The sequence below is a fragment of the Hylaeus anthracinus genome, unplaced genomic scaffold (genome assembly GCF_026225885.1).
Source record: "Hylaeus anthracinus isolate JK02 unplaced genomic scaffold, UHH_iyHylAnth1.0_haploid 11978, whole genome shotgun sequence".
In the NCBI taxonomy this organism is placed as follows: Eukaryota; Metazoa; Arthropoda; class Insecta; order Hymenoptera; family Colletidae; genus Hylaeus; species Hylaeus anthracinus.
The window spans coordinates 2,263,276-2,286,890 of record NW_026534326.1 but is presented as its reverse complement, the minus strand read 5'-3'; the positions used below and the strand labels follow the sequence as shown (position 1 = coordinate 2,286,890).

The window sequence follows — 23,615 nt, the reverse complement described above, 5'->3', positions numbered from 1 at the left end:
CTACTCCCTCGGTATCTCCACACACAAATAGAAAATGAATCTTCGATAATCCTTCATAAAAATCAAAGATAATTCAGCAAAATACATAGTTCCATTAAAAAAATCTACAAATTAAGAGTATTAACAGGTCTACCAATAAATTTCTGTTATGTTAACATATTTATTCAAATTACACCTGACTTATCCACTTCGAATTTCAATCTCTAATCATCTCTAATAATCTAATACAATTATCTCCAATTATTATTAAAACCGAATAACCAATAGATCCATCCAAAAAATCAAGAAAATTCTCTACAGAATTCTTTACAAAAAGCTGGACAACTCTATACACCTTAATATCTCTAATTAAAATTTAAATTTAATTCCATCTTGAAATATCCGATGCTATCTGTATTCTATAAGTGTAAAACAAAGAAAACGAATCGTGTACCATAATGAGTTTTAATTAGTTATCGCGTTATCTATTAGTAAAATTAAATGAAATCAAATCAAATCTTGCCTATCGATTCGATCTTGACTCTGTTGAACCGTGCCAGAGATTAGGACTCGGCACTGACCTGATCTGCGCATGCGCACCGAGTCACAACGACTGACGAAACCGACTATAAAACGGTATTTGACTTCGAATTTGTCAGTCAGCGTTCTGCATTCCCGTCGAGTACGAAGGGAACCGTTCAGTGGAGGCATCTTTAATATACAATCTTCCTTTTTTAAGGAGAATCGAAAGTTCGCGAGAATGTTTCGTGTTCTCGTGTGCCTCTGCGCCGCGTTAGCGCTGGCTAACGCTGATTTTGTAAGGTAAATATACCATCCTTTAAACGAAGATGATTATTCATTTCCACTTTGATCTTCATATTACGTTTCAATCCCTGTTTTTCTTTCCTTTATCTATATACATTCCATCTACTTTCACGTTATTTTTGTTATGTGTTTGTATATTCAGCGTCAACTGCACCTGTATGCGTGTAACAATGCTTTTGATACCTTGAACAAAGAGTCGTAATATGAGTTGAATACTATCCAGAACTATCATGCGTTGCAAAAACAATGCTATCTACTGACTATTGTCAACATTTTCTATTAACGATGTCTTCCATTTGCATTTGCGAACTTTGTTATCAACTTGTGTATTCTTACTTTTTCCTTTGTCTCAAGGATTCCGATGCACAAAATGGACAGCGTCAGGAGACAGTTCAAGGAGTTCGATACAGAAATGACTCAAACTCGTCTCGTCCAGGGAACCGAACCAGCTCCCGAGCCCCTTTCCAACTATCTCGACGCTCAGTATTACGGCATTATCAATATCGGCACTCCACCTCAGGAATTCAGGGTAGTCTTCGACACGGGCTCCTCGAACCTCTGGGTTCCCTCTAAAAAGTGCCATCTGACCAACATCGCTTGCAGTGAGCATATTCAAAGACTACTTTTAACTATTATAAGATCAATACATCATACGATTCTTTTAACAAGTACCATACAAATTTCTTATTTCAAGAAGCCTGTACTCTACCTATCTTATCAGATTTGATTCAAACAGTTATATATAATTATATTAATATATGCTTGAGAATCTACATCTATACATTCTATCTACTATCTTCCATCTACGTTATCTTTTATACCTCCCTCTCATTTTCAATGTTTTATCAAGATATACCCTCCTATCTGCTATCTCCGATCTAATTATTCGCTTTCAAGATACTTTACCATTCGATAACCCATTGTATTCCAGTTATCAATTGCAATTCTAGTATTCATTTACAATTCTCAATTACACCGACACAATCGTATATGATAATTCCTGTGATCTGTTTTTCTTTTTAATTATATTGTTTAAAGTTTCATGCCACCTTGCGATATTTGTAGACACATTTATAGATACATTTGTAGATATATTTGTAGATATGGGTTTATGTAGGGATTAGCATATAATGTATCGTCTTTAACTTATGGGTTTAATCATCAAAAGTTAGAGTGGTTTTGCAAGAATTTGAAGTCATGAAGTTGTTGTCGAACAGTCCTTGGTTGATTTAATTTTCTTGTTTGTTCTCCATACCTTGTTGCTATAAAATATCATGATTAATAAACATTTAATTATTTGCTCCACAGAGTTGCACCGCAAATACGACAACACCAAGTCGTCCACTTACAAACGCAACGGCACCGACTTCGCCATTCATTACGGCTCCGGCAGTCTCTCCGGCTACTTATCTACGGACACCCTAAGCGTTAGTATCGAGAAAGCTCCATTCGCGTATTCGTTTCAGCCTGAACAATATTCCAGACTTCTCGGATCAGTTTACTTCTCGGTCACGACGCAGATAAGGATATCGAGGGTTTATCGTTTTATTTGTCACGTAATCGGAGTCCTCTTGTCTCCTCCACGCAGACGTGTTCCTCCTGCTTACGGATAACGCGATCACGTCCATGCTTCGAAAAGGAAACAAAGCCTGTAGTTTAATTACTGTTCGCAGATCGCTGGAATTAAAATCGCTGATCAGACGTTCGCGGAAGCCTTGAGCGAGCCCGGAGTAGCCTTCGTGGCTGCGAAATTCGACGGAATCTTGGGAATGGGCTACTCCCAGATCTCCGTAGACGGTGTGATGCCGGTCTTCTACAACATGGTCAAGCAAGGATTGGTACCTCAGCCTGTGTTCAGCTTTTATTTGAATAGGTATAGATTTCTCCTTAATTCATTCATTCAGAAGATGAGATGTCTTAGAAAATAAGTGAATTTCACGATATTGCAAAAACAAGTCCTACTTTAAATTCACTGTTATGTGAACACAGAGACCCTTCTGCTTCTTCGGGTGGAGAGATGATATTGGGTGGCTCTGATCCTGACCACTACGAAGGCGACTTCACATACGTACCTGTGGACAAGAAAGGCTATTGGCAATTCAGAATGGACAGGTATTATTCTCACACGTTCGATACTTCCATATTCGATTCCAATCCACGTTTAAGCATTAACTGATACAAAATTGCAGCCTCCAGGTCGGTGACACCACGGTTTGCAAAGGAGGATGCGAGGCTATCGCAGACACAGGCACCTCTTTGATCGCTGGTCCAGTCGACGAAGTGCGCGCCATTAACGAGAAAATCGGAGCTACTCCGATCCTGGGTGGAGAGGCAATGGTAATTAATAATTGTTAGACAATCTTTATGCAAAATAAAATCTTTGCGAACGTGCCTGCAAAAATTGAACCTAAATAAGAATATATTATAAGAATACATTCTGAAAATGTTATAACATGAACTTTACTTTTCATCTTCTTTATATTCTTGCATATTGCGTGCATTTCTTGAACATTCAAATTTCCTGTAAATGCATAAATATCAATTGTTTACACTCGTGCAAATGTACACAAACTCACCCTTATTTTATATTCGCAGGTCGACTGTAACTTGATTCCCAACTTGCCTACGATTACCTTTACGTTGGGTGGTCACGCTTTCCCATTGAAGGGCGACGACTACGTCTTGAAGGTATCACGCTACGCAAACTATGATTACCAGTATATATTTCATATAATTAACAAGCTAAGCTCATTTATATTGTACGCTTTTTCTCCATCAGGTTACGCAATTTGGAAAGACTGTCTGCTTGAGCGGATTCATGGGAATGGACGTTCCTCCACCTCACGGTCCCCTATGGATCTTGGGAGACGTCTTCATCGGCCGTTACTACACCGAATTCGACATGGGAAACAACCGCGTCGGTTTCGCCGTAGCTAAATAGATTAAAAGAAATGCCTTTTCAAAGAGGATACGCGTAATCATTTTGTGGTGTTCATCTTACCTTTAACGTATTGAACGTTATGTATATCTTCTAAGTTTGATAAGATAGCATTTACTTGCCTCTCGCGTGTACAATACTTATAGGAAAAGAGTAACTGGCTTTATCTTTAAACAAAAACGTGTATGCATATGTGTACATATATATATTAAAACTGTAAAGTATATAAAATGGATTCCTCTAAGAACAACGCAATAAACAATTGTTTTTCACATTACACATCTTTGGATTTTTATTCGAGCAGAAATTTCATCGTACTCTGTCTTCATACACCTAATTCTACTAGGTACTTCTACTATATAAATAGTAGCATAACAATGGATGCAACGAAACAGCTACACCTTAAATAATTCATATATACATATTAAAACTGTAAAGTGCATAAAATGGATTCCTCTAAGAACAACGCAATAAACAATTGTTTTTCACATTACACATTTTTGGATTTTTATTCGATCAGAAATTTCATCCTTTTTCTTCGTACACCTTATTCTCAAAAAAATGCTCATAGATAGTAACATAACAATGGATGGAACAAAACAGCTTCACTTTAAATAATTCGATAAACAAATATGTATAGAGATTTCTTACGTTATTTATTACAGTACTTTCTACAAAATAAAAAAAACAACCATTATAAAGTAATTTTAATAAAAATAATCGAGTTCCAGTGTTAATATCATCGTATAAATAATGTAAATTATTGCTCGTCTTTTCTCTTGACTGCATGAATTGCATAATTTATCGCAGTCGATGTTACCCAGAACCATTCGTTTTTCAAAGGATTATAGAATATCCCATGAATTAACTTCGTTTTACAACCACCTGCAAAAAAATAATTCTATCAGCTAAACAAAGCAGCAATACTGACAAAAACTATGCTGCTGACAAAACTATGAACCGAACACAGTGACTATGCAGAAGAGTGCAGAAGTAGTATTGTTATTATTAATACAAAATTATTTTACATGTTTCGAGTAACCGTTGAATTTCAGCTGGAGTTATGAATTTATTCCAATCGTGAGTGCCTGTCGGTAGCAATTTTAAAACATGCTCGGCTGCGATGATGCCTCCGAACCAAGAAGGCAACGTTTTGTTCAACGTTGTGAGAAATATCGAACCACCAGGTTTCAGAGTCTCTACGCAACACTATAAGAGAAACCATATCTTTTCGTAAGACTCTGTCCTCTGTCCCACACGAATCTAATGTACCTTTAGAAATAATTCCTTGTCGTTAACGTGCTCCAAAACTTCTGAAGCTACCACAGCATTGTATTTCTGCTTATTATCCTGACAAAAATCCTCGATGGTCGTTTCGATGTAATCCAACCTTCCATCTAAACTGGTGTCTAACGTTGCATGTTGCTTTGCAGTCGATATCAACTCTGAAGACGCATCGATTCCAGTTACCTCTGCTCCTATCCTAGCTAGAGGCTCCGCCAACAATCCCCCTCCGCAACCAACATCCAAGATTTTAGTCCCTTGTAAAGGTAGATGCAGAGTATCAGCCGTTACTCCTGTATTCGCTAAACCGTCTCGTACAAATTGCACTCTGAGAGGATTCAATGCATGCAAGGCACGCATTTCGCCGTTGGTGTCCCACCATTTGCTACTTAATTTAGAATGATGCTCTATCGTTGCGAGATCTACAGTCGTTCGCTTAGCTGTGGTAGATTTAGCTACTGGATTGGTCTGTTCGGTTGATCTAAAATCATGGATTGTACGTTATAGCTCTTGTTGTTAATGATTTAACGCATTCACTGTCTACTAGCATCTACTAGCCATAGTACATGGGTTACCATGCTCCCGTCTGACCCACCTATGGATCAGATAGGAGACGTATCTCTTCCTCTGACATTACTTAAAAATGTATTTCTTTCAGATGGTGCATACATAGATCTTCCATCTGCAAAATGGTTGTTTCTCTAACAAATTTCACTTCATGAACAATTAAATAATTATATAAATTTTAAAAAATAGCCTCGAATTCTTTAAGATGTGTCTCTAAAGACCAGAATGTGGAAAAATCATAGTCGTGAATATTCCTGTTTGCAGATGGAGGGTTGAATAAATAAATAAATAACGTATAGGTTATGTACCTGTTTCGAAAAATGCTTCCTGTGCATACAGATCGAGAAGATAAAAACTTTAGGACTTTCATGATTTATTTTTACCGGGACAATGGGATCATAAAGTAAAGATTTAGCAAATGCAACGTTCTTCTACATTAGGTACATATATATATAGAAACAAATGACACGCTGAACCACGAATAAAATTATCACATATATCGCGTCAGATACAGTCTTTGATTAAACCGATCGAAATTGAACAAGACTAATGTCAATAAACTTATCGCGTTAATTAACGTGCCGATTACATTTTAAGTAGTATGTTTGTTATAGTTCGAAAGTTCTAAATTAATTTCGAGCATGATCTCTTATCGTATATCGATCGCTCCAGATTCACGATTTATATTTGTAATATTTAATTAGATCTCTGTACGAAACAAGACAAGATGATAAGACAAGCGAGTCGAAAATTTCTTTACGAGAAACCTTGTAACAATTAATTCTGAAGCAAAAATGTTGCATAATCTTTAAAAATTCGTAGCTCTTTTAATAATGAACATTTTGGATTCAAACTTTTTTTTGTTGTAAATCTCCCTCAACTCTACGAAAAACATATAGAAAGTTTTTCTCTAAAGTGAAGTCACGATTTTTTAAAAATGAAAGAAAGATCTATTAAAGAATTCGCTAAGGGGTTAGGTCGATTTTGGTCAAGTCTATAAAAATTATTTTTCGCTTTCTCTGTCAAAATGTAGCATACTCTCTTATCATACTTGGTCGCGCCAGATTCACGACCTATATTTGTAATATTTAATTAGATCGTTGTACGAAGCAAGCAAAGATAATAAACCTTTTAACAGTTAATTAATTCTGACGGAAGCATATGTAAAATATTGCATAATTTTCAAAAATTCCTAGCTTTCTTAATAATGAACATTTAGAATTGAAATTTTCTTTCCTTGTAGATCTCATGCAGGAAACCTACGAAAAATATATATAGTAAGTTTACCTCTAAAATAAAACCCTAATTTAAAAAAAAAATGGGAAAATTATTTTATCGAGAATTCTCAAGGGGGTGCCCAATCCATTTTAATCAAGATCTAAAATTTTCTATAAAAATTATTTCCCACTTCCTCGTTCAATATGAAGCATTTTTCGTGAAATAACATGTAAACGTAATTTCTACTGTTTAGGAGAAAAAAATTCCTAAAGATAAGAAAAAAAGGTGATCCTCCGAAGAAATATTTTAAAACAAAAATTGTACATCTCGATGAGATATTAAATTATTGTCAAATGTATTTCTTTGAGAAACGAATATTTTTCGGAGACATAGAACGTTTACACCTTTCGATACACATATTGAATTTTCTTCTCTATCCTAAAGCATTAATTAAACCATACAAGAATAAAATCACTTATTCGCCAGTATCGCAAACTCGATGAAAGATGTGACCCTTCGAATGCCTCAAGGTCAGATAAATATGTATTTGTTCAATTATATACAAATTCTGTTAAGATAATCATCTTCGTTACACCTTCAGGCCAATCCGGCCAGATGAAATTAACTAGTATATCAACTAGTAATAACGATATCGGTAATGGCGACCATAGCCGTAGAAGGATCTGCTGTCGACCAAGTTGCAGCTGTAGAGTGCATCTCCTCGCGTGCCATCCGGGCAAGTGCACACCGCTATATGTCGTCGCGGAGTGCACATCGCGGTCGGCCCGCACTCTTTCCCAGTGCACGGGTTCTGGCAGGTGAAGTCTATGCACGCTTTGCTATCGGGACACTCGCTGTCCGTGAAGCATTCTCCTCGCTGGCAGCTGGCTAACGCGTTCCCTATGTAACCAGTAGGACACGTGCACACGGGCCTCTCCTTTCCCGTGTTGTCGTGGCCTGGAGTGCAGATCGCGTTCACTCCGCATGGATTAGGCTCGCACAGGTCCCCTGGGGATAGTCAATCAATTTAATTAGCTTCTGTACGACTACTACTGAAGAAAACAGGGAAGAGACAAGAGTGTAACTATGCAAAGTTTCCATCTAAGGATAAGGAGTCCATTGTTATCAATTATAATCATTATAACTTATATTTTAACTATTTTATATTATATATTATATTTATATATTATAACTTATAATAATTGCTTCTATGTATATACAGTTAGTCAACGAGCAGTCAGTTTTTGAGTTTAGAATTGTACAATTGTTCTACGCTATTCAAGTATGTAAAGAAAATTAAGTAATCGTGGACATGATTTGGATACCTGACGAAGATGACAGGGTCAGAGAATCTTGTCTCCATAAATTCCAGCTACTTACGCGCTTCGAAGAGTCTACAACTGACAAATGGATTCCCAGTCATGTGTCTCGGACAGCTACAGACTGGAGTGATGCCTCGCAGGTTGCAGTCCGCGTTCACGCCGCACACTCCCTCGCAAGGGTTCGTGCATTTCTGGTAGATGCACGCGGGCTTGTTCCCTGGACAGTCCGAGTGAGCCGTGCACTCCGGCCGGCAGGACACGAAAGGATTCCCCAACCAATTCTGCAATATGTGCGCAGACATTAGATTATTGTAGAGTTCCTCCGTTCCATTTATTCTTGTGTGTTTCACTGGACTGTCTAAGTTGCCTAGGTTGCATTGTCTAGAGTGCCTTCTGTTGTCTAGATTGTCTTCTCTAGGTTATATTTCCTTGCCTATGCTGGCTTGTCTAGATTGATTGTCTTGTTTTGCCTACGCTGCCTTGTCAATGCTGTCTTGTCTTGCCTACGCTCCCTTGTCTATATTGTCTTGTCTTGCCTACACTGTCTTGTCTTGTCTACCTTGGGTACCAACTCACCTTTGGACAGGTACAAACAGCTTGATGATTGAGAACCTTGCACTCCGCGTTGGCGCCGCATTTGCACGGGCTCTCGCACCTGAAGGAAGATGAGCACGCGAGGTGAGTAGGGCATTCGTGGTCGCTCTCGCACTCGTGGCGGCATCCGATCGCTGGCGATCCTAAGTATCCTGGCAAACAGCTGCAGACTGTTATCTCGTTCACCACCTCGCACTTGGTATTCAGCCCGCAGGGATTCGGCTTGCAGGCGGCTTCTGCGAGGAATACCGAACTTCAATGGCCTACTCTCGCAGACTTTACAAACATCTTAGTTTCTAGTATCATGAAACAATCCTTCATACCAATTATAAAGTATAAAGTACGCGTGTTAACGTTACGTACGAGGATCAGCTACACGGCAGGAGGTGAAGGGATCTCCCGTGTACCCAGGCGGGCAATAACAAGTTGGGACGTGGTTCCTGGTCTCGCATATCGCGTTCACGCCGCACAACCCGTCGCAAGGGTTTATGCATCTGTTGTTCGTGCAGACCATGCTGTTGCTGCAGTCGTCGTTTACTGAAAATTAAGCAGGGTGTCTTCGAGCTTTCACCGATGTTATCAGAGACGCGTTTGTGCGTTTGTGTGCTCACTAGTGCTCACTTTGGCATTCGACTCGGACGCAGCGCGAGAGAGGATCGCCCATGTGCAGGTTCATACAGGAACAGACCGGCCTGCCTTCGCTGATAGTACATCTCGCGTTCACTCCACAAGTGTACGAGTCGCAACCACTTCTAGCAACTGGAAACGATGTTTAAAAGAACCTTTTTTATATTTACAGTTTGTTCATACGACGTTTAGTTTCAGAGATAAACATTGAAAACTTGGAAGACCTGAAATTCAATCTTTCCAACGAACTTCTAACTTTTCAATGTTTATTTCCGAAACTAATTAAGGGAATGCAGTGATGCAGTTAAATTATATAGAAGATATTTAATCTAGAGACTGTCTACCATGGTCAGCGAACAAAAATATTCAATGGCGTACCAACATTCCCAGATGTTAAGATCCTTGGACGATAGTATCCACCATTGGCCAACCCAAGCGACAAAAGGAGAAGCAGAACTGCTGCCTGCGAATGGTCCATGTTTCCTTGTGATCTGCAAGAACAATCTGTCATTTGTAATCTTGCTACTTTTGATCGTTTATCTTGTATTATTCGATTCGTTGAATAAATAGATGTTAACATTGTTAACCCTTTGACTGCGAAGGAAGAATCAATTTTTAAAAAATATCAGCACATAGGGGATGATGAGACGACACTTTTTTATTTATATGGTTTACTCATAGGACATGTAGTTTCGAAAATAAAAATTGAAAAGTTAGAAGTTCGTTGCAAAAATTGAATTTTTGAAAAAGTTCTAAGTTTTGAATTTTTATCTATGAAACCAGACGCCCTATAAACAAACTGTAAATACAAAAAAGTTTCGTGTTCTTATACCCTATAAGGTGACATTTTTTTCAACTTTCATCAAATAAGTAAGTGTCAACTAACGATGCTTCCATTTCCACCATTCCAAATTTAATTGTTTACGGAGGAAGAAGGTCTTCCAAGTTTTGAATTTTTATCTATGAAACTGAACGTCCTATAAACAAACTGTAAATACAAAAAAGTTCCGTTATATCACTCCCTGTAAGCTGATATGTTTTTTTAAATTCACAACTCTACGCCCCATGGAATTTTCAGCAAAAATCGTCAGAGGGTTAGTTAATGTAGATATAGATGGAGTGTCGATGGTATTAAAAAATGAATGGAAAGAGATCTTTTACCTCTGCTGGAGCGTGTACGCGTTCCACGACTGGACCGAGCAGATTAACAGGTTTGAGATGATACGATGGCTCGACTCGGAATACAAGGAAGACCCCACCTTCGTCGACCTTCAATCCCACCTCGGATTTTGCCTACGCGTGCCCCTGACGATCCTTGGATGGACCTCGCCTACGCTTACACTTGCCGGCGTCGACTTGAATGACACCAGGAAACTACGTATCCTCGAACGTGGAAAAAATCTGCTACGAGAACGGTTTCCAGTCCGTTCTACAACGCATGAATCAAGGTTAATGTATTCCAGTCGACACTGGAGACGAGCGAGAAACATTTTCGTCCCATAATTAAACTCCTTTCCTCGTTCATTTAAATTAACTTTTTCTTTTTATATTTCTCGTATCCATTATTGGATTACATGATCATTAATAAAATAATACCTCTGAAATATACCTTCTTATTAATCTTTCTAAATAAAAAGAAACTTTAATAATGCATGGATTGTAAATGTACAAGGTGAGTCGCTTAAGAATTGTTTTTAATCTCGTGCGAGACTCGTGGTAGGATATGTGGGCCAAGAGTGATTACCACGTGTCTGGCCCGTGCTGTGTTGACAAATGTAAACATCACATTTTGGTCCAAAGCTGTGGGAGCTTATATTGTAGCTTAAGGATGATAAGAAGAAGATTGGCTCCAGAGGAAATTGTTTGAAAGGGAGCTATCGACAGGATACTTTTATGCATTTTGAGCTATTCAGGGTCCATGATACGAAGAAGAGTTGCCTCCAGAGGAAATCGATTCGAAGGGAAGCATATTGTGATAGATGAAACAATTATTTCCGGATCATATTTTCTGAGATTTTAAGATCACCAATATTTTTTTCAAATGGAATTGGGTATTTTCAATATTGTAATCTTGTAGCTGATAAAAAGATAGCCTCAAACATGTAAATATGTTGACCTTCCTGTGACCTTGAGAGAAGTTATCTTTACAAGATCAACGAGCTTTGTAACTAAAACAACTCCTCCCATATTATACATCTTTGAATGTATCTTTTCATCGGCTACAATATTGCATCAATAAAAATACTCTGTTCCCTTTAAAAAAAATGTCAATGACCTAGAAATTTCTTTAAAGTGACCTTGAGAAAAGAAATGGTTCCCACCATTAAATACACTCCTTCAAACAGCGCATCTTTGTCCCGTAGATTCTTTTCATGTAACTAAAAATAACGAAGCTATTATAAGATCCTACAAGATCTTATGTATATTGTACAAATCTTAGGTGACTCACCCTATGCACGACTTCATGAATATTAAGCGGGACCCAAAGAATACCGTCGACTAAAATTCCATCGAAATGATTGTGACGCACGTGAGCTTCTAAAACGTTGTTGCCCAGACAAAACACAGCGACTAAAAAGTAGTCGCGGCTGCAGCTCCCGCAACAGACAATCGTTCCGCGAACCCTTTCGCACCAAAAATGGATCTCTCGACGAAACGATCGACGCGATCATCGACGAAATAGTCGCGGTGCCGTAACGATCGGCAACTTGCTTCACGTTTACACAACTGCAACGTACAAAACAAATGTTCGTAATACATTTACGATACAAATAGAATTACACCACCTGCAAGAAAGAGACGTTAGACTCGATGCGCGTAGCGGATTCGCGAGAATAATAACAGCGACATTCACCTAATTCATTCTGATGGTTTATTATAATAATTTAAATAACTTATTAGTAAATTTCGTATCGTATGACAAATTCATATCGTTTCGTCCTAGGAACGGGCACGTTCCCCGAAACGCTCGTGTCTAATTGTAAAAAAGTTATTGCGAATAAAAAAAGATCGTTACACTGTAGAAAAAACAAACGAAAACAAAGATTAATTCTGTTACGCTAAGAATTTCTCAAAGGATTCCTTTTTCGTTTTATAGTACAACTGATAAAACAGAGGTCTCTCGAGCTCGAGATAATTTTACTAAGGTCACTCATATAAACATGTGGTTGAAATAAATTGTCCCGTCGTACGGGTTTGATTTTGCGGTTGTCTATAGTTCGTGCGCATTATCGACATTCAGAACGGAAATTTTAGCGGATACGCTCATAGCTTCCAACTATGAGAATGTTACTGATCTTGAGCATTTTACGCGATTACGATGACGATGAAGGGCAGCCGTTACGATTATTCCCGCGCCTGCTGCTTCTTGGGCTGATTCGGAATCTCTTTTAAAAATTCTTCGTACGCCGCGTCTATGTCGTCGTCGTCCTCCGATAGCCATTTACTTTCGTCCTCGAAACTATGTTCTAATATTCTGTAACAGAGATGAAAGAAGATAATAAAAATTCTATTTCATTCTTCTTTTCTGTTCGCTGTCGACAGGAAATTTTTATGCATTTTGAGGTTGTTCGGAGTCCATAAATGCAAAAATTAGTCTATATACTTTTTTAACCCTTTTTTACTGGTATCTACCAGCAACTCGAGATGCTTTCTTAGCATTCTATTCCCAGAAATGTTAAGCTTAGGTTTAGCATACTTCGAAGATAAGATTTCTAATTTGAGATTTGAAAATTAGGTCACCCTTACCCCTTCGACAATTATTTTATTGACACTTTGAATTCCAAAGAAATGAAACCTAAAGGAAACCTAGTGGTGACTGAACTTAAAATTAATAAACTTTAATTTATGCAAATTCTACTCTAAAAATATGTAGGAATGTTGGTTAATTATCTCTTCCCCTAAAATTTATTAATAAAATAAATGTATGAAGTGCTTTTTTGAATTGATTCCTGTACGAATACTTATTACACTGACTGTATGATTAAAAAAAGAAATATCATTTATGCTAGGACAAATTGTCACTCCTTATCTGGCTACGGTCTTTGATTCGTAGGCAATTTAGGGTGGTCCATATTTCTAAAATCTGTTACGTAACCTCTAAATAGCTTGCACAACTCATAAGAAAATAATCCTGCAAAATTTAAGCTATTAACTTTAACATTAACACGAGCCCTTCGAAAGTTTAAATGGAAAATATATGGATTGTTTTCAATATTTAAAACATTTAAGATAGCGTTGCAAAAATATTTTAAGTAGGGAAAGTAGCTTCGTATTCACTGAACTGTGCAAGCAAATAATTAAGATAAAAATTAGAAATTTTGAAGACTTCCTATTATTATAAATGACTACTCTGGCAAATTTCAAATTGTTGCATCAATTTTTATCAGAGTTGTAAAACAAAAGGTAATTCTTAAATGTGAGAATCGTAAAGAAATAAACAGAAGGCATATTTTGTTGACGCCAGGCTTGCTTGTAATTTAAATAAATGTTTTTAACGAAGGTTTCTCGACAATGACGCAAGCCTCAAAGAAATGGCCATCACATTGATTCCAATAAACTTCCTGGAGACGTACAAAGAAATACTAGCGTTGAACTACAAACTATTTTATAAAAATAGAAAGAAAACAAAAATAAGGAGCATCGCGATGCTTGCGTTCTGCATTAGACCGTAGAAATATAAATAAATACCGCTAATATTTAAACCGATACATTCCTGACGCCTAAATAATTAAATACACGTACACATGGTTGTCGACGTTCGTTGTAACGTATGCAACGCCTTCTAAAAATTGATTCTCCTCCGCAGTCAGCACTTTGCCATCCGGTCCGTAAAACACAGGCTCGTCTACCGCTTGATTCGGATCTATGTGTTCCGTAGATTCGACGGAAGTGTCCGCGGTGGAGATTTGCCCCCAGTTCCCATTTCTCAATTCATGGACGCTGTTCACCATACGTCCCACGTGCGAATCTACTCTGCCCGCTGTTACCAGCTCTGTCAGCGTTCGCATCATGATCTCCATGTCTTTGTGACTCCCTCCCTTGTCCTTCTCCAAAGTGTGACCTGCCAACTGTACAGGCATGCGTTAAATTTCAATTTAAAAAGGGAAGATTCAGGGACGCTGAAAACGAGCCATTTATTCAGGAATTCTTTTAAAATGAATCTTAAAATGAAAGTGGATCTTGATGAAACTTCCAGGGTCTTTCAGTAGACGCCTGGCGATGGGGAAATTATTTTTTCTGTTACTAAAGAATTGTACGTGGAAGTACATAAAATTTGTACTAAAGATTTGTACTAAAGAAAAACTAAAGATTTTCTTGTTCATTGTATGATTACAATATCGGATATGATTACAATACGGATCTATAAACTCTGGCGAAAGTACAAAATTGAAAATAATAGTAGGAGTCGAAGGAAAATATCTGATTTTAGCAAATAATTTTGTCATTATTTGCATATGAAAGGAATTGTTTAATTTAATTTCTTTATCAAGGCTGTAAGTGTACCCACGATGTAATTGTATGATAAATAGACTGCGGATCTGTTATACCTTGAGTGCCTGGCAAATGTTCTTAACGGAATTCGGCGCGGGCTTCTTCAAAGTGATAATAATAAGTTGAATCAGCAAGTCCCCCAAACCGAAAGCGGACGTGTGTTCCATTTGAGTAACCAGCTCAGCTAGGAATAATATCAATCCGTGACATTTCTTTTGCTCGTCCTCTGTATGATCGTTCTTCTGCTTCCAGTTGGAAGCCTGGCTCTCTGTTTCGTTTTTACACCTGGCGACTTAGAGTTTAGAAAGCTGAAGATCTTAAATAAACCCGACGACGCGTTCGGTAATTTTATCGCATTCGGTCACTTACAAAATATATAAAATCTGTCTAAACGTTGTCTGCTCGGCGGGTGACGCGCTCGTGTCCAAAGACGCGCAAAGTCGAGCGCCACTGTAGCGGAAGTTACCCTCGTTTATGGACTGAAAGTGTTCCGGAACGTGAATGCATAGAAACTTGTGGAATTTTAATATTAAATTTGAATTAATATTAACCCTTTGCACTCGAAAGAAGTGGTTCTCGGTCACCACTAAGTTTCACGCAGCAAATCAACCAGCAATAATGTTTGTTTAATTTTAATTTGTTTGGAACTCGAAGTGTCACAAATGTGTCTAAAATGATTCACAATTCTCAAATTAGAGATCTCATTTTCAAAGTTTCATTTTCAATCTAAGCTTAGTATTCGTGGTAATAGAATGCTAATAAAGCATCTTGAGTTGCTGATAGATACCAGAAAAAAATGCCTCGAGTGCAAAGGGTTAAACATCAAAGAGAGCGAAGAACATAACTGTACCGATGACCATAGATTAATTAAAATTGCAAAATTACATTACAAAACATCACAAAATTATTTATATTACATTAAATGATGCTAGGAACTGCCTGTTACATTTATGTTTTGTATACGTAAATGTCAATGGCGATTTAAAATTAATTATAAGAGATCTGTGGTCATCGGTGCACCTCTTCGCTATGTGTATACTGTTGTATATACCTGTTGAATAATAATTTTTAATATTTCTTGAAAGTGACTAGGAAATTGTAAGTATGGCTTAAGATTATCTATGAGTGCCGGGACGATAGAAGTAAATCGGCCTGGATTTAATATCAAAGAGTGTATAACGCTCATCAGGTTCTGCGTGGTGTTTGCGAGCTCGATTAAATAACTATCTTCGTCTCCGCTGGAGTCCTGCAATTTCAAAGTAACAGTAAATAGCAAACAACGCGAGTTTGAATTCTTTAACAATATTCTCTTATATTCTCTTATATATGCACCTGATGTTTGTCTTTGTAATCTCCCGACCCTCCATCGAAGTGTCCGTAATCGTGAACGTTCGCGGGTTGCTCTTGCTGATGGTGCGAGAAATTCTCGTACTGAACCTGTTCTATTTGTTGGTAGTGCTGGGGTGCATCGTAATTGCACCCGGAATTTTGTACTCGTTGCATCATTACTGTCCGGAGCGGTATCTCCCGCGCCAACTTTAGTCTGTCTTGGATCGAATGCTTCGTCAGAGAGTATCTGATGGATGATTGCTGCTGCGGTTGATGCTGTTCGTTGGATATATTAAAGATATTTCAGTATAGGTATAATCGGAAGGGAATATACATTTAGGAGTGGAAAATACACACCGATGGCTGTTTGACAGGATACGATTTTGGAATGAATTCAGCTGCATCTACGGATAACTTTGATGTCTGTAGGATATCATCGTAGGATGTGTCTGATTTGCTTTGCTCTGTGTCTCTGGACTCTGCGAAACATGAAACAGGTGAGAGATGTTTATAGATATATAAAGTACCATGGAACAGGAGGGTAGAAGGTACAGGACTTAGGAAATGGAGGACTCGAGGGTACAGAAATTAGGAAATGTAAGACTCGAGGGTACAGGAATTAGGAAATGGGAGGCTCAAGGGTACAGGACTTGGGAAATGGGGGGCTAGAGGATACTGGACTCCAGGGATAGGAGGCTAGAAGACACTAGGAATCAACTATGGGGGTCTAGAAGATACTAGGCATCTACTATGGGGTCTATAGAATACTGAGCAGAGATATAGGGGAGTTAAAGGCTCCTAAGCTTGACCTACACAAGGACTTGGAGCTTCTAAGCTCAGGTATAGAGGGCCTAGTGAATACTAGGATCAACCATGGGAGAGACTAGAGGATTCCAGACTTCAATACAGAGAGCTAGAAAATAATACACTTGGCTGCAAGTTTGTATATCTGATGCTCATTTTGTTTGAATAACCAAGGTTCTCCTGTGTCTTCTCTTTCGAAAGTCAGCGTCAGACTAATAGCACGCTTGAAAATCAATATGTGGTATGTCTGAAGTAGACCTCTACTTATCGTATTAATTTATACGTATTACTTAAGGGAATTCGTGAACTCGATTGTTCCCCAATTTGTATAATCGAGATCCAGTGTATGGTCCATCGCAGCACAGAATTTGAGGTCTGGCCACGATCCAGACAAGACTTGTCGCAAACTGAGGATCGAAGAGTATTACTTAAGGGAATTCGTGAACTCCATAAACTCGATTCTCCCCCAATTCGAATAATGGTCCATCGCAGTGCAGAATTTGAAGTCTGGCCACAATCCAGACAAGACTTGTCGCAAACAGAGAATCGAAGAGTATTGGAAAGGAATTGTTAAGAACCTGGTGACGTAGAATGATGAGGCCTCCTCAGCGCAGGCAGCTCCTGGGTGGTGGAAATCCAGGGTCCACGACCTCTGCCTCGACCCGCCCCGTCGCCGCTTCCGTCTCCCCCGAGGGAATCCATCCTCTCTAAGAAAGAAATAATACGCTCGACTGGTAGTATCTGTCTAGGTTAACCGAAACGATGTACCGGCACGGAACTGTCACCCGCGAGCGATCACGAGACGAACGGTTCCCGATGGCGCATATATCAGCGACATAAGTTCGAAAACACCCGATGGCTAACCCGTTAGGTCCGTTACACGCGACGGGACACGCGCGCTGCTTCGTAAACAGAATATCAAAGGGGAATTGCGACTGTTACGCGTTTCGTACAATAAGCGTTTCGCCACCGATCGACTGCGATCGATGCTGAAAGTCGAGAAGTTGGTTGACAGAAAGGACGAGGAATGTCGTTCGAGGTTCGAGGCGGAATAATTAATCGATATGAGGCGGTGATACTATCGCGTATATCGTCACTGCCGTTCGTTTTTTTTAGACTAATTTTTGGACAAATATGGCCGATATCGGAAAAGCGATTTCAGATATTCACGTTGTGATTTATTCTCGCAGTTTTTTTCTTCTTTACGAATGGAAAAATATCTCGCAGGAAATGGAGGTCGACACGCGCGAATTCCGTGAATGTTGATAAGAAGATGCTCCGAAATTCTTATCTAGATAAAAATTTCGGAGGATGAAGATTGATTTGATTCGTTGCGCGTTGAACGTATGTAGATTAGAATGTTAATTGCGGTATGAAATTACTCGATGCGTTGTCTTGTTTCGAATGAATTTTCCTCATCTTTATGAAAAATTTAGTCAAAAGCGTATAATTAGATGATAAGGCGTCATCATCCATGTACATCCATGTTTTTTCCCGCCAATTTTGGCAAGAGTCCAAACAGAACGTTCAGGGCCGGCGTTAGGATATAATACGGGCACCCCAGTTCGGTGACCCTGCAAAATATCGATACAAGGTGTCCCAAAAATGTTGTAATAGCTTGAAAGGGTTGGTTCGGGAGGTGATTTGAAACAACTTTTTCCTTAGCGAAAATTTTGTCCAAAGCTTCGTTGAAGAGATATTAACGGAAAATCTCGACCAATCAGAGCGTGAGGCGGCTGCGATTCCCGGCCAATCAGAGCGCGAGTGTGCCGGTAGAGCCCGGCCGTCTAGCACGTATACCCTATGCTATCGCGGGCGCTCCATTGGCATACTCACGCTCTGATTGGTCGGGAGCTCGACCGCCGCGCACTCTGATTGGTCGGGGTTTACGCTTAATATCTCCTCAACGACGTCTCGTACAACATTTTCGCTAAGGAAAAAGTTGTTTCAAATCACCTCCCGAACCCAGAGATGGGTAAAACTCTAGACTTCGAATAAATCTGAAGTTTGCTGATGATTTGTATTGTTTCCTCTTTTGAAAATTTTCCAAAGAAGAAAACGAGACAAACATATCGGCAAACTTCAGATTTATTCGAAGCCTAGGGTTTTGCCCATCATTGCCCGAACCACCTCTTCCAAGGACCTCCAACATTGTTGGGACGCCCTATATATACCTCTGAAGGGGCGCCGAGATAATCTTGCCCGGGGCGCCGATATTGCTAAAATCGGCCCTGCCCACATTCGTGTAATAGAACCTCTGAAATTCACCTTTTTCTACAAAGAAAACATAGAAAAGAAACCATTTAGGTTACAAACTGTCGAAACCCATTCAAACATCTCCCTCCCTATAAGAAATTTGCGTATCATTATATTTCGTCGTTATATCACGTCATTACGTTATATTACGTTCTGTGCGCGCGAATTTACCGTTTGTCGGTAAAGTAGACGGGAACGCGAATCCACTGTAGCGTTTGTTCGCCCTCTGGCGGAGTCAGGCTTCGAAGGAGGTGTCGCCGCGATATCTTATTAGCTCCTGTTGTCTAATCGTTCCACTGGTTCCACTACGTTCTGTCCACTCACGCGAATCAGTGAAATGCGTGCCGGCGTTCTCGACGAATATGTGCACCATTGACTGTTAGCTCCGCAGATCGCACTCGTCATCGCTGTGCGTGTCCACGAGAGTCACGGGGGAATCGGCTGTGAACTTCGCTTCCAGTGAGTAGCACTTTATTTTCTATCGATAGAAGGAATCGAGACGTTCGATTGTTCCCCTGGGCTAGGCGACGATTCCACTAATGTTAATCAATAATGTTAATCAACCTTGAGACTCCTCGCGATCGTTTAGCGGTATCGACAGCGCTAACGCGGTCCGAACGTGTCGCCTTGAAAATATTTTCATAACCTAACCCCTGGCGGGGGTGGTTCCGGAAGGTTAGTCTCTCGAGAAATAACGATTGTTTACAGATCTTCTTCTTTTCTTTTTGTTTTCTTCTTCTTCTTCTTTTTTTTTTTTATTTATTATCGAGCCCGTTGGCTTGCTCTCTGGCTGGTCCCCCGCGAATTAAGATGTATATCTGTAACGCATAATGAGAACGCGTCCAGTACAGGTGACATTCGTAGGCATTTGGCACGGGATTCGTTGCTATTTTAGAACCGTAGCCTTTGCGACATCGTTTTCGATTTTTACGTTATCGCAATATGAGCGTATTTCAAGGTGTCCGGGGTAAATCTCGCGTGAACGGGGTTTTTTTTCTTTTCTTTTCTTTTTTTTTTTTTTTTATTCGCGAAAGTACGACGAGCGTTTGTTGTACCGCGATTCGGAGAATTCATGAATTTTTTTGCGCCTCTGACGGTAGACGAGAAATGCTCGCGGAAGAAATGGGAGAATACTGGAACTGGCTGGTTACACGAGTGTCAATTTACGTAATCCCACGTGCTTCGGGGGGCTGTCAAGGTCTCGAGCTAGGCATAATATGAATTATTTTTTTCGACACCTCGATAGCGCCCGCGCACGGCTGAAATATCTCGACGTTTTAACCCTTTACTTTGAGAATCGCACAAATATCGAATCCGAGACTCTAATATACGTTCGTAATATTTCTATCGTGGTTTGTAATTTCGGGTCTGTGAATATGCAACAGTTGCATACTTAATTTGCAATTTTTTTCCCCCCCAATTATGTCAGCGCGTATTTATACGTTATCGCCCGTCATTTAAATATCGTTTCGCTAGGGTTGCGAACTATACTATTAATAGGCGGTTGAAAAAGCGTGGTGTACTTGAAATATTTATGGTAAATTTATGGATTGTGCGAGAATCTAGCAAACGGGCAACGGAGAGGTGGCGGAGGCGGGGGATTGTGTAATCGAAACGAAAATTTTTGTGCACTTTTGTCGTACGATGACATTGGTGCATACTTAAGATGTACATAATGTGCAATTATAATGTACATACAGGGTGTCCCAAAAATTTTGGAGGTCCTTGAACAGGGTGGTTTAGGAGGTGATTTGAAACAACTTTTTCCTTAGCGAAAATGTTGTCCGAGGCTTTGTTGAGGAGATATTAACGGAAAACACTGACCAATCAGAGCGCGAGGATTCCGGTGGAGCGGCCGCGGTAGCGTATTAGCGCGGCCGCCTAGTCACTCCAACGGCATTCTCGCGCTCTGATTGGTCAGTGTTTTCCGTTTATATCTCCTCAATGAAGCCTCGGACAACATTTTCGCTAAGGAAAAAGTTGTTTCAAATCACCCCCCGAATCACCCTTTTCAAGGACTTCTAATATTTTTGGGACACCCTGTATTTATTATATATAGAGGAACTCGCGCTCTGATTGGTCGGGAAGTGTTACCACTTAGCGCGTAGCCTACGCTACCGCGGGCGCTCCACCGGCATCCTCGCGCTCTGATTGGTCAATGTTTTTCCTTAATATTTTCTCAACGAAGCTTCGGACAACATTTTCTCTAAGGAAAAAGTTGTTTCAAATCACCCCCCGAACCACCCTATTCAAGGATCTCCAACATGTTTGGAACACCCTGTATGTACATTATAATTGCACACATTGTATTTACACTATACTATACTATAATATATATATTATATATATTATACAATGTAGTATATAGTATATATATTTATACTATAATGTAAAAAAATTACAAAATGCATAAAATTCTTCGGTCGGAAAATATTCTAATTTCTAAAATTAATTTCCTAAATTTTACGAGGAGTTATTTATTTAGAAATGCTATTACATATTTTTTATAAGATGAAAATTAAATAATAATACTTTGATGATTTTTGTCGCTCCTTTAAACTGAAGCATCGCTACTAAACCAATGTCTTGCATCTGGTAATGGTATCATCATTGTGTAAAAAATTAATCAAAACCGGTGCCTTTTAATTTTCGAGGCCAGGGTTCCGGCGAACCCGTTGAAACTGCCTTGCGCCGGCCCTGCGTCCACCTGTAACACAAACGTTCGCGCGCGAAACTGTAGTTAAAGATACAAAGTCCTACTGGATTAATACACATCATGATACAATTTTCAAATCCTAATTTCTACATCTTAATTTCTACCTAACAATAAACAATCAGTTCACCTATTATTCGTTACTTTTATCTAGATAGAAATTTCGTTTTTCAAGAGCATAGAGATTATTAGGTCTGGAGATATCAGAGTCTAGAGATATCTAGGGAGATATCTAGAGATATTATGTATATTAGAAAGATCCATTAGGAAATGGTAAAAAATTTTCATTACGAGTCACACTCGTGGTTTTCAAGTTTGGCATAAAATTTTCATCGCGAGTCATACTCATGATTTTCAAGTTTGGTCTAAAATTTTCCTGAAATTCAATTTTTGTTCAACAACAAACTCTTAACTTTTCAATTTTTATTTTCAAAACTAAAGGTCCTGTTAATAACTTGTAAATATAAAAAAGTTCCGTTTAAACATCCTCTATAAGCTTATATTTTTTTCAAGTCGATTTAACGAAGATGTACAGACCTAACTCAGACCTAACGCAGACCTCTTTCCTGAAATTTAATTTTTCCAACGAACTCCTAACTTTTCAATTTTTATTTTCAAAACTCGTGAAAATAGCAATTAGTTAATTGCCTCCGTCTACGAAGAGGTTGAAGTTTGGTTGTCCTCAGAACGTATGTACACACATAAGATTGATATTTCTAATTGGGTTGCATGAATCATTTTTTCCCACACCACAAACTACATATACATATACATATACATATAAAGTTACACGGATAGAAATTTCTTATTTCTCATAAGATTAGACGCAATTACCGTTTACAAATCGTCATTTTCAACGATGAGATTTTGTAAGATGTTTTTGAATGATTTAAAGTGACCACATAGGTTGCGTGATAGCTTTCGCGATAGCTGAAGTCGAATATGTGCTAATCATCGTGACAGAACGATGTAATTACTACATCGCGATATATTACGTTTTTTTTTTCCTTTTTTTTTGTATTCATAGTATACATTATTTTCATTTAGGAAAATCTTTGGACAAACGAAAGTTGCGAAATTTTCGTGGAATTAATGGTTTACGAGTTCGAACAAACACGGAATAATCCTCAGGGAACGATTGTTTATCTTTCGCTAGTTCCGTGCTTTTTACCTAGATAAGAAATTTTTGCCCCGAGAAAAAATCCGCTATAGAAAATCTGGTATAATCCAGTCGATTGGTTGTAATCTTCCGTAGCCAGCAATCTTGACATTGGTATTTCATCAAGGCGAGCATTGATTTCATTAGCTCTACGTGTATCGCGTTACGCAATCTTTATTTAACGCGTCTGTTATCAATCATATACATTCTTCGCCGATAATTCGGTAGTGGCTACTCAGGCGTGGCTATAGTCATTGTCGCGCGTTTATTAACCGCGAGTAGGAAGTTTTTTTTTTTTTACCTCGATCATGTTTCGAACGTGTCCGTCTTCCTACTCTATTTTTAAGTCGTATTATGCGGACTTCGTACAGGGGGGATTATGATTTTTAGCGCGGAATGTTATCAGATTTTATAGATAGTAAGGCCAGACAGGGCTGTATTAACAGCACTGCGGGCCCCGCTCTTATCAACAATTTATTTTCTGCATTATTATATATTGATCTAGCC

General features: G+C 38.9%; 5 protein-coding genes across 6 annotated transcripts in view; 2 read left to right on the top strand and 3 right to left on the bottom strand.

Annotated features, from left to right (window-relative positions):
• Nucleotides 1–616: 616 nt before the first annotated feature.
• LOC128896949 (lysosomal aspartic protease) lies at nt 617–4,021 on the top strand. Its single transcript, XM_054160554.1, has 8 exons — nt 617–801; nt 1,159–1,406; nt 2,113–2,231; nt 2,478–2,677; nt 2,794–2,916; nt 2,994–3,141; nt 3,400–3,492; nt 3,584–4,021. The coding sequence occupies exons 1-8, from the start codon at nt 740–742 to the stop codon at nt 3,743–3,745; spliced, it is 1,155 nt and encodes a 384-aa protein (XP_054016529.1). The 5' UTR covers nt 617–739; the 3' UTR covers nt 3,746–4,021.
• Nucleotides 4,022–4,377: 356 nt separating this feature from the next.
• LOC128896952 (ubiquinone biosynthesis O-methyltransferase, mitochondrial) lies at nt 4,378–6,998 on the bottom strand. Its single transcript, XM_054160556.1, has 4 exons — nt 5,902–6,998; nt 5,015–5,507; nt 4,771–4,951; nt 4,378–4,627 (listed from the first exon to the last, which is right to left on the bottom strand). Exons 1-4 carry the CDS (start codon nt 5,961–5,963, stop codon nt 4,503–4,505), a joined length of 861 nt encoding a protein of 286 aa, XP_054016531.1. The 5' UTR covers nt 5,964–6,998; the 3' UTR covers nt 4,378–4,502.
• A 144-nt stretch (nt 6,999–7,142) lies between these two features.
• LOC128896951 (neurogenic locus notch homolog protein 1-like) lies at nt 7,143–11,975 on the bottom strand. Its single transcript, XM_054160555.1, has 8 exons — nt 11,804–11,975; nt 10,516–10,783; nt 9,733–9,845; nt 9,349–9,486; nt 9,091–9,264; nt 8,710–8,963; nt 8,192–8,414; nt 7,143–7,819 (listed from the first exon to the last, which is right to left on the bottom strand). The coding sequence occupies exons 3-8, from the start codon at nt 9,830–9,832 to the stop codon at nt 7,449–7,451; spliced, it is 1,260 nt and encodes a 419-aa protein (XP_054016530.1). The 5' UTR covers nt 9,833–9,845; nt 10,516–10,783; nt 11,804–11,975; the 3' UTR covers nt 7,143–7,448.
• Nucleotides 11,976–12,203: 228 nt separating this feature from the next.
• Nucleotides 12,204–18,414, bottom strand: LOC128896948 (polyadenylate-binding protein-interacting protein 1). The gene is made up of 9 exons (XM_054160553.1): nt 18,363–18,414; nt 17,559–17,687; nt 16,534–16,655; nt 16,180–16,452; nt 15,899–16,093; nt 15,217–15,326; nt 14,904–15,132; nt 14,098–14,423; nt 12,204–12,829 (listed from the first exon to the last, which is right to left on the bottom strand). The coding sequence occupies exons 1-9, from the start codon at nt 18,397–18,399 to the stop codon at nt 12,700–12,702; spliced, it is 1,551 nt and encodes a 516-aa protein (XP_054016528.1). The 5' UTR covers nt 18,400–18,414; the 3' UTR covers nt 12,204–12,699.
• A 1,057-nt stretch (nt 18,415–19,471) lies between these two features.
• The window catches only part of LOC128896947 (glycerol-3-phosphate dehydrogenase, mitochondrial), a 16,487-nt gene continuing 12,343 nt past the window's right edge, over nt 19,472–23,615 (top strand). Inside the window, exon 1 of one of the 2 annotated variants that reach the window (XM_054160552.1) lies at nt 19,472–19,695. The gene's annotated coding sequence lies outside the window, so the exon portion shown is untranslated. The remainder of the gene's footprint in view (nt 19,696–23,615) is intronic. The other variant, XM_054160550.1, reaches the window with a different exon arrangement.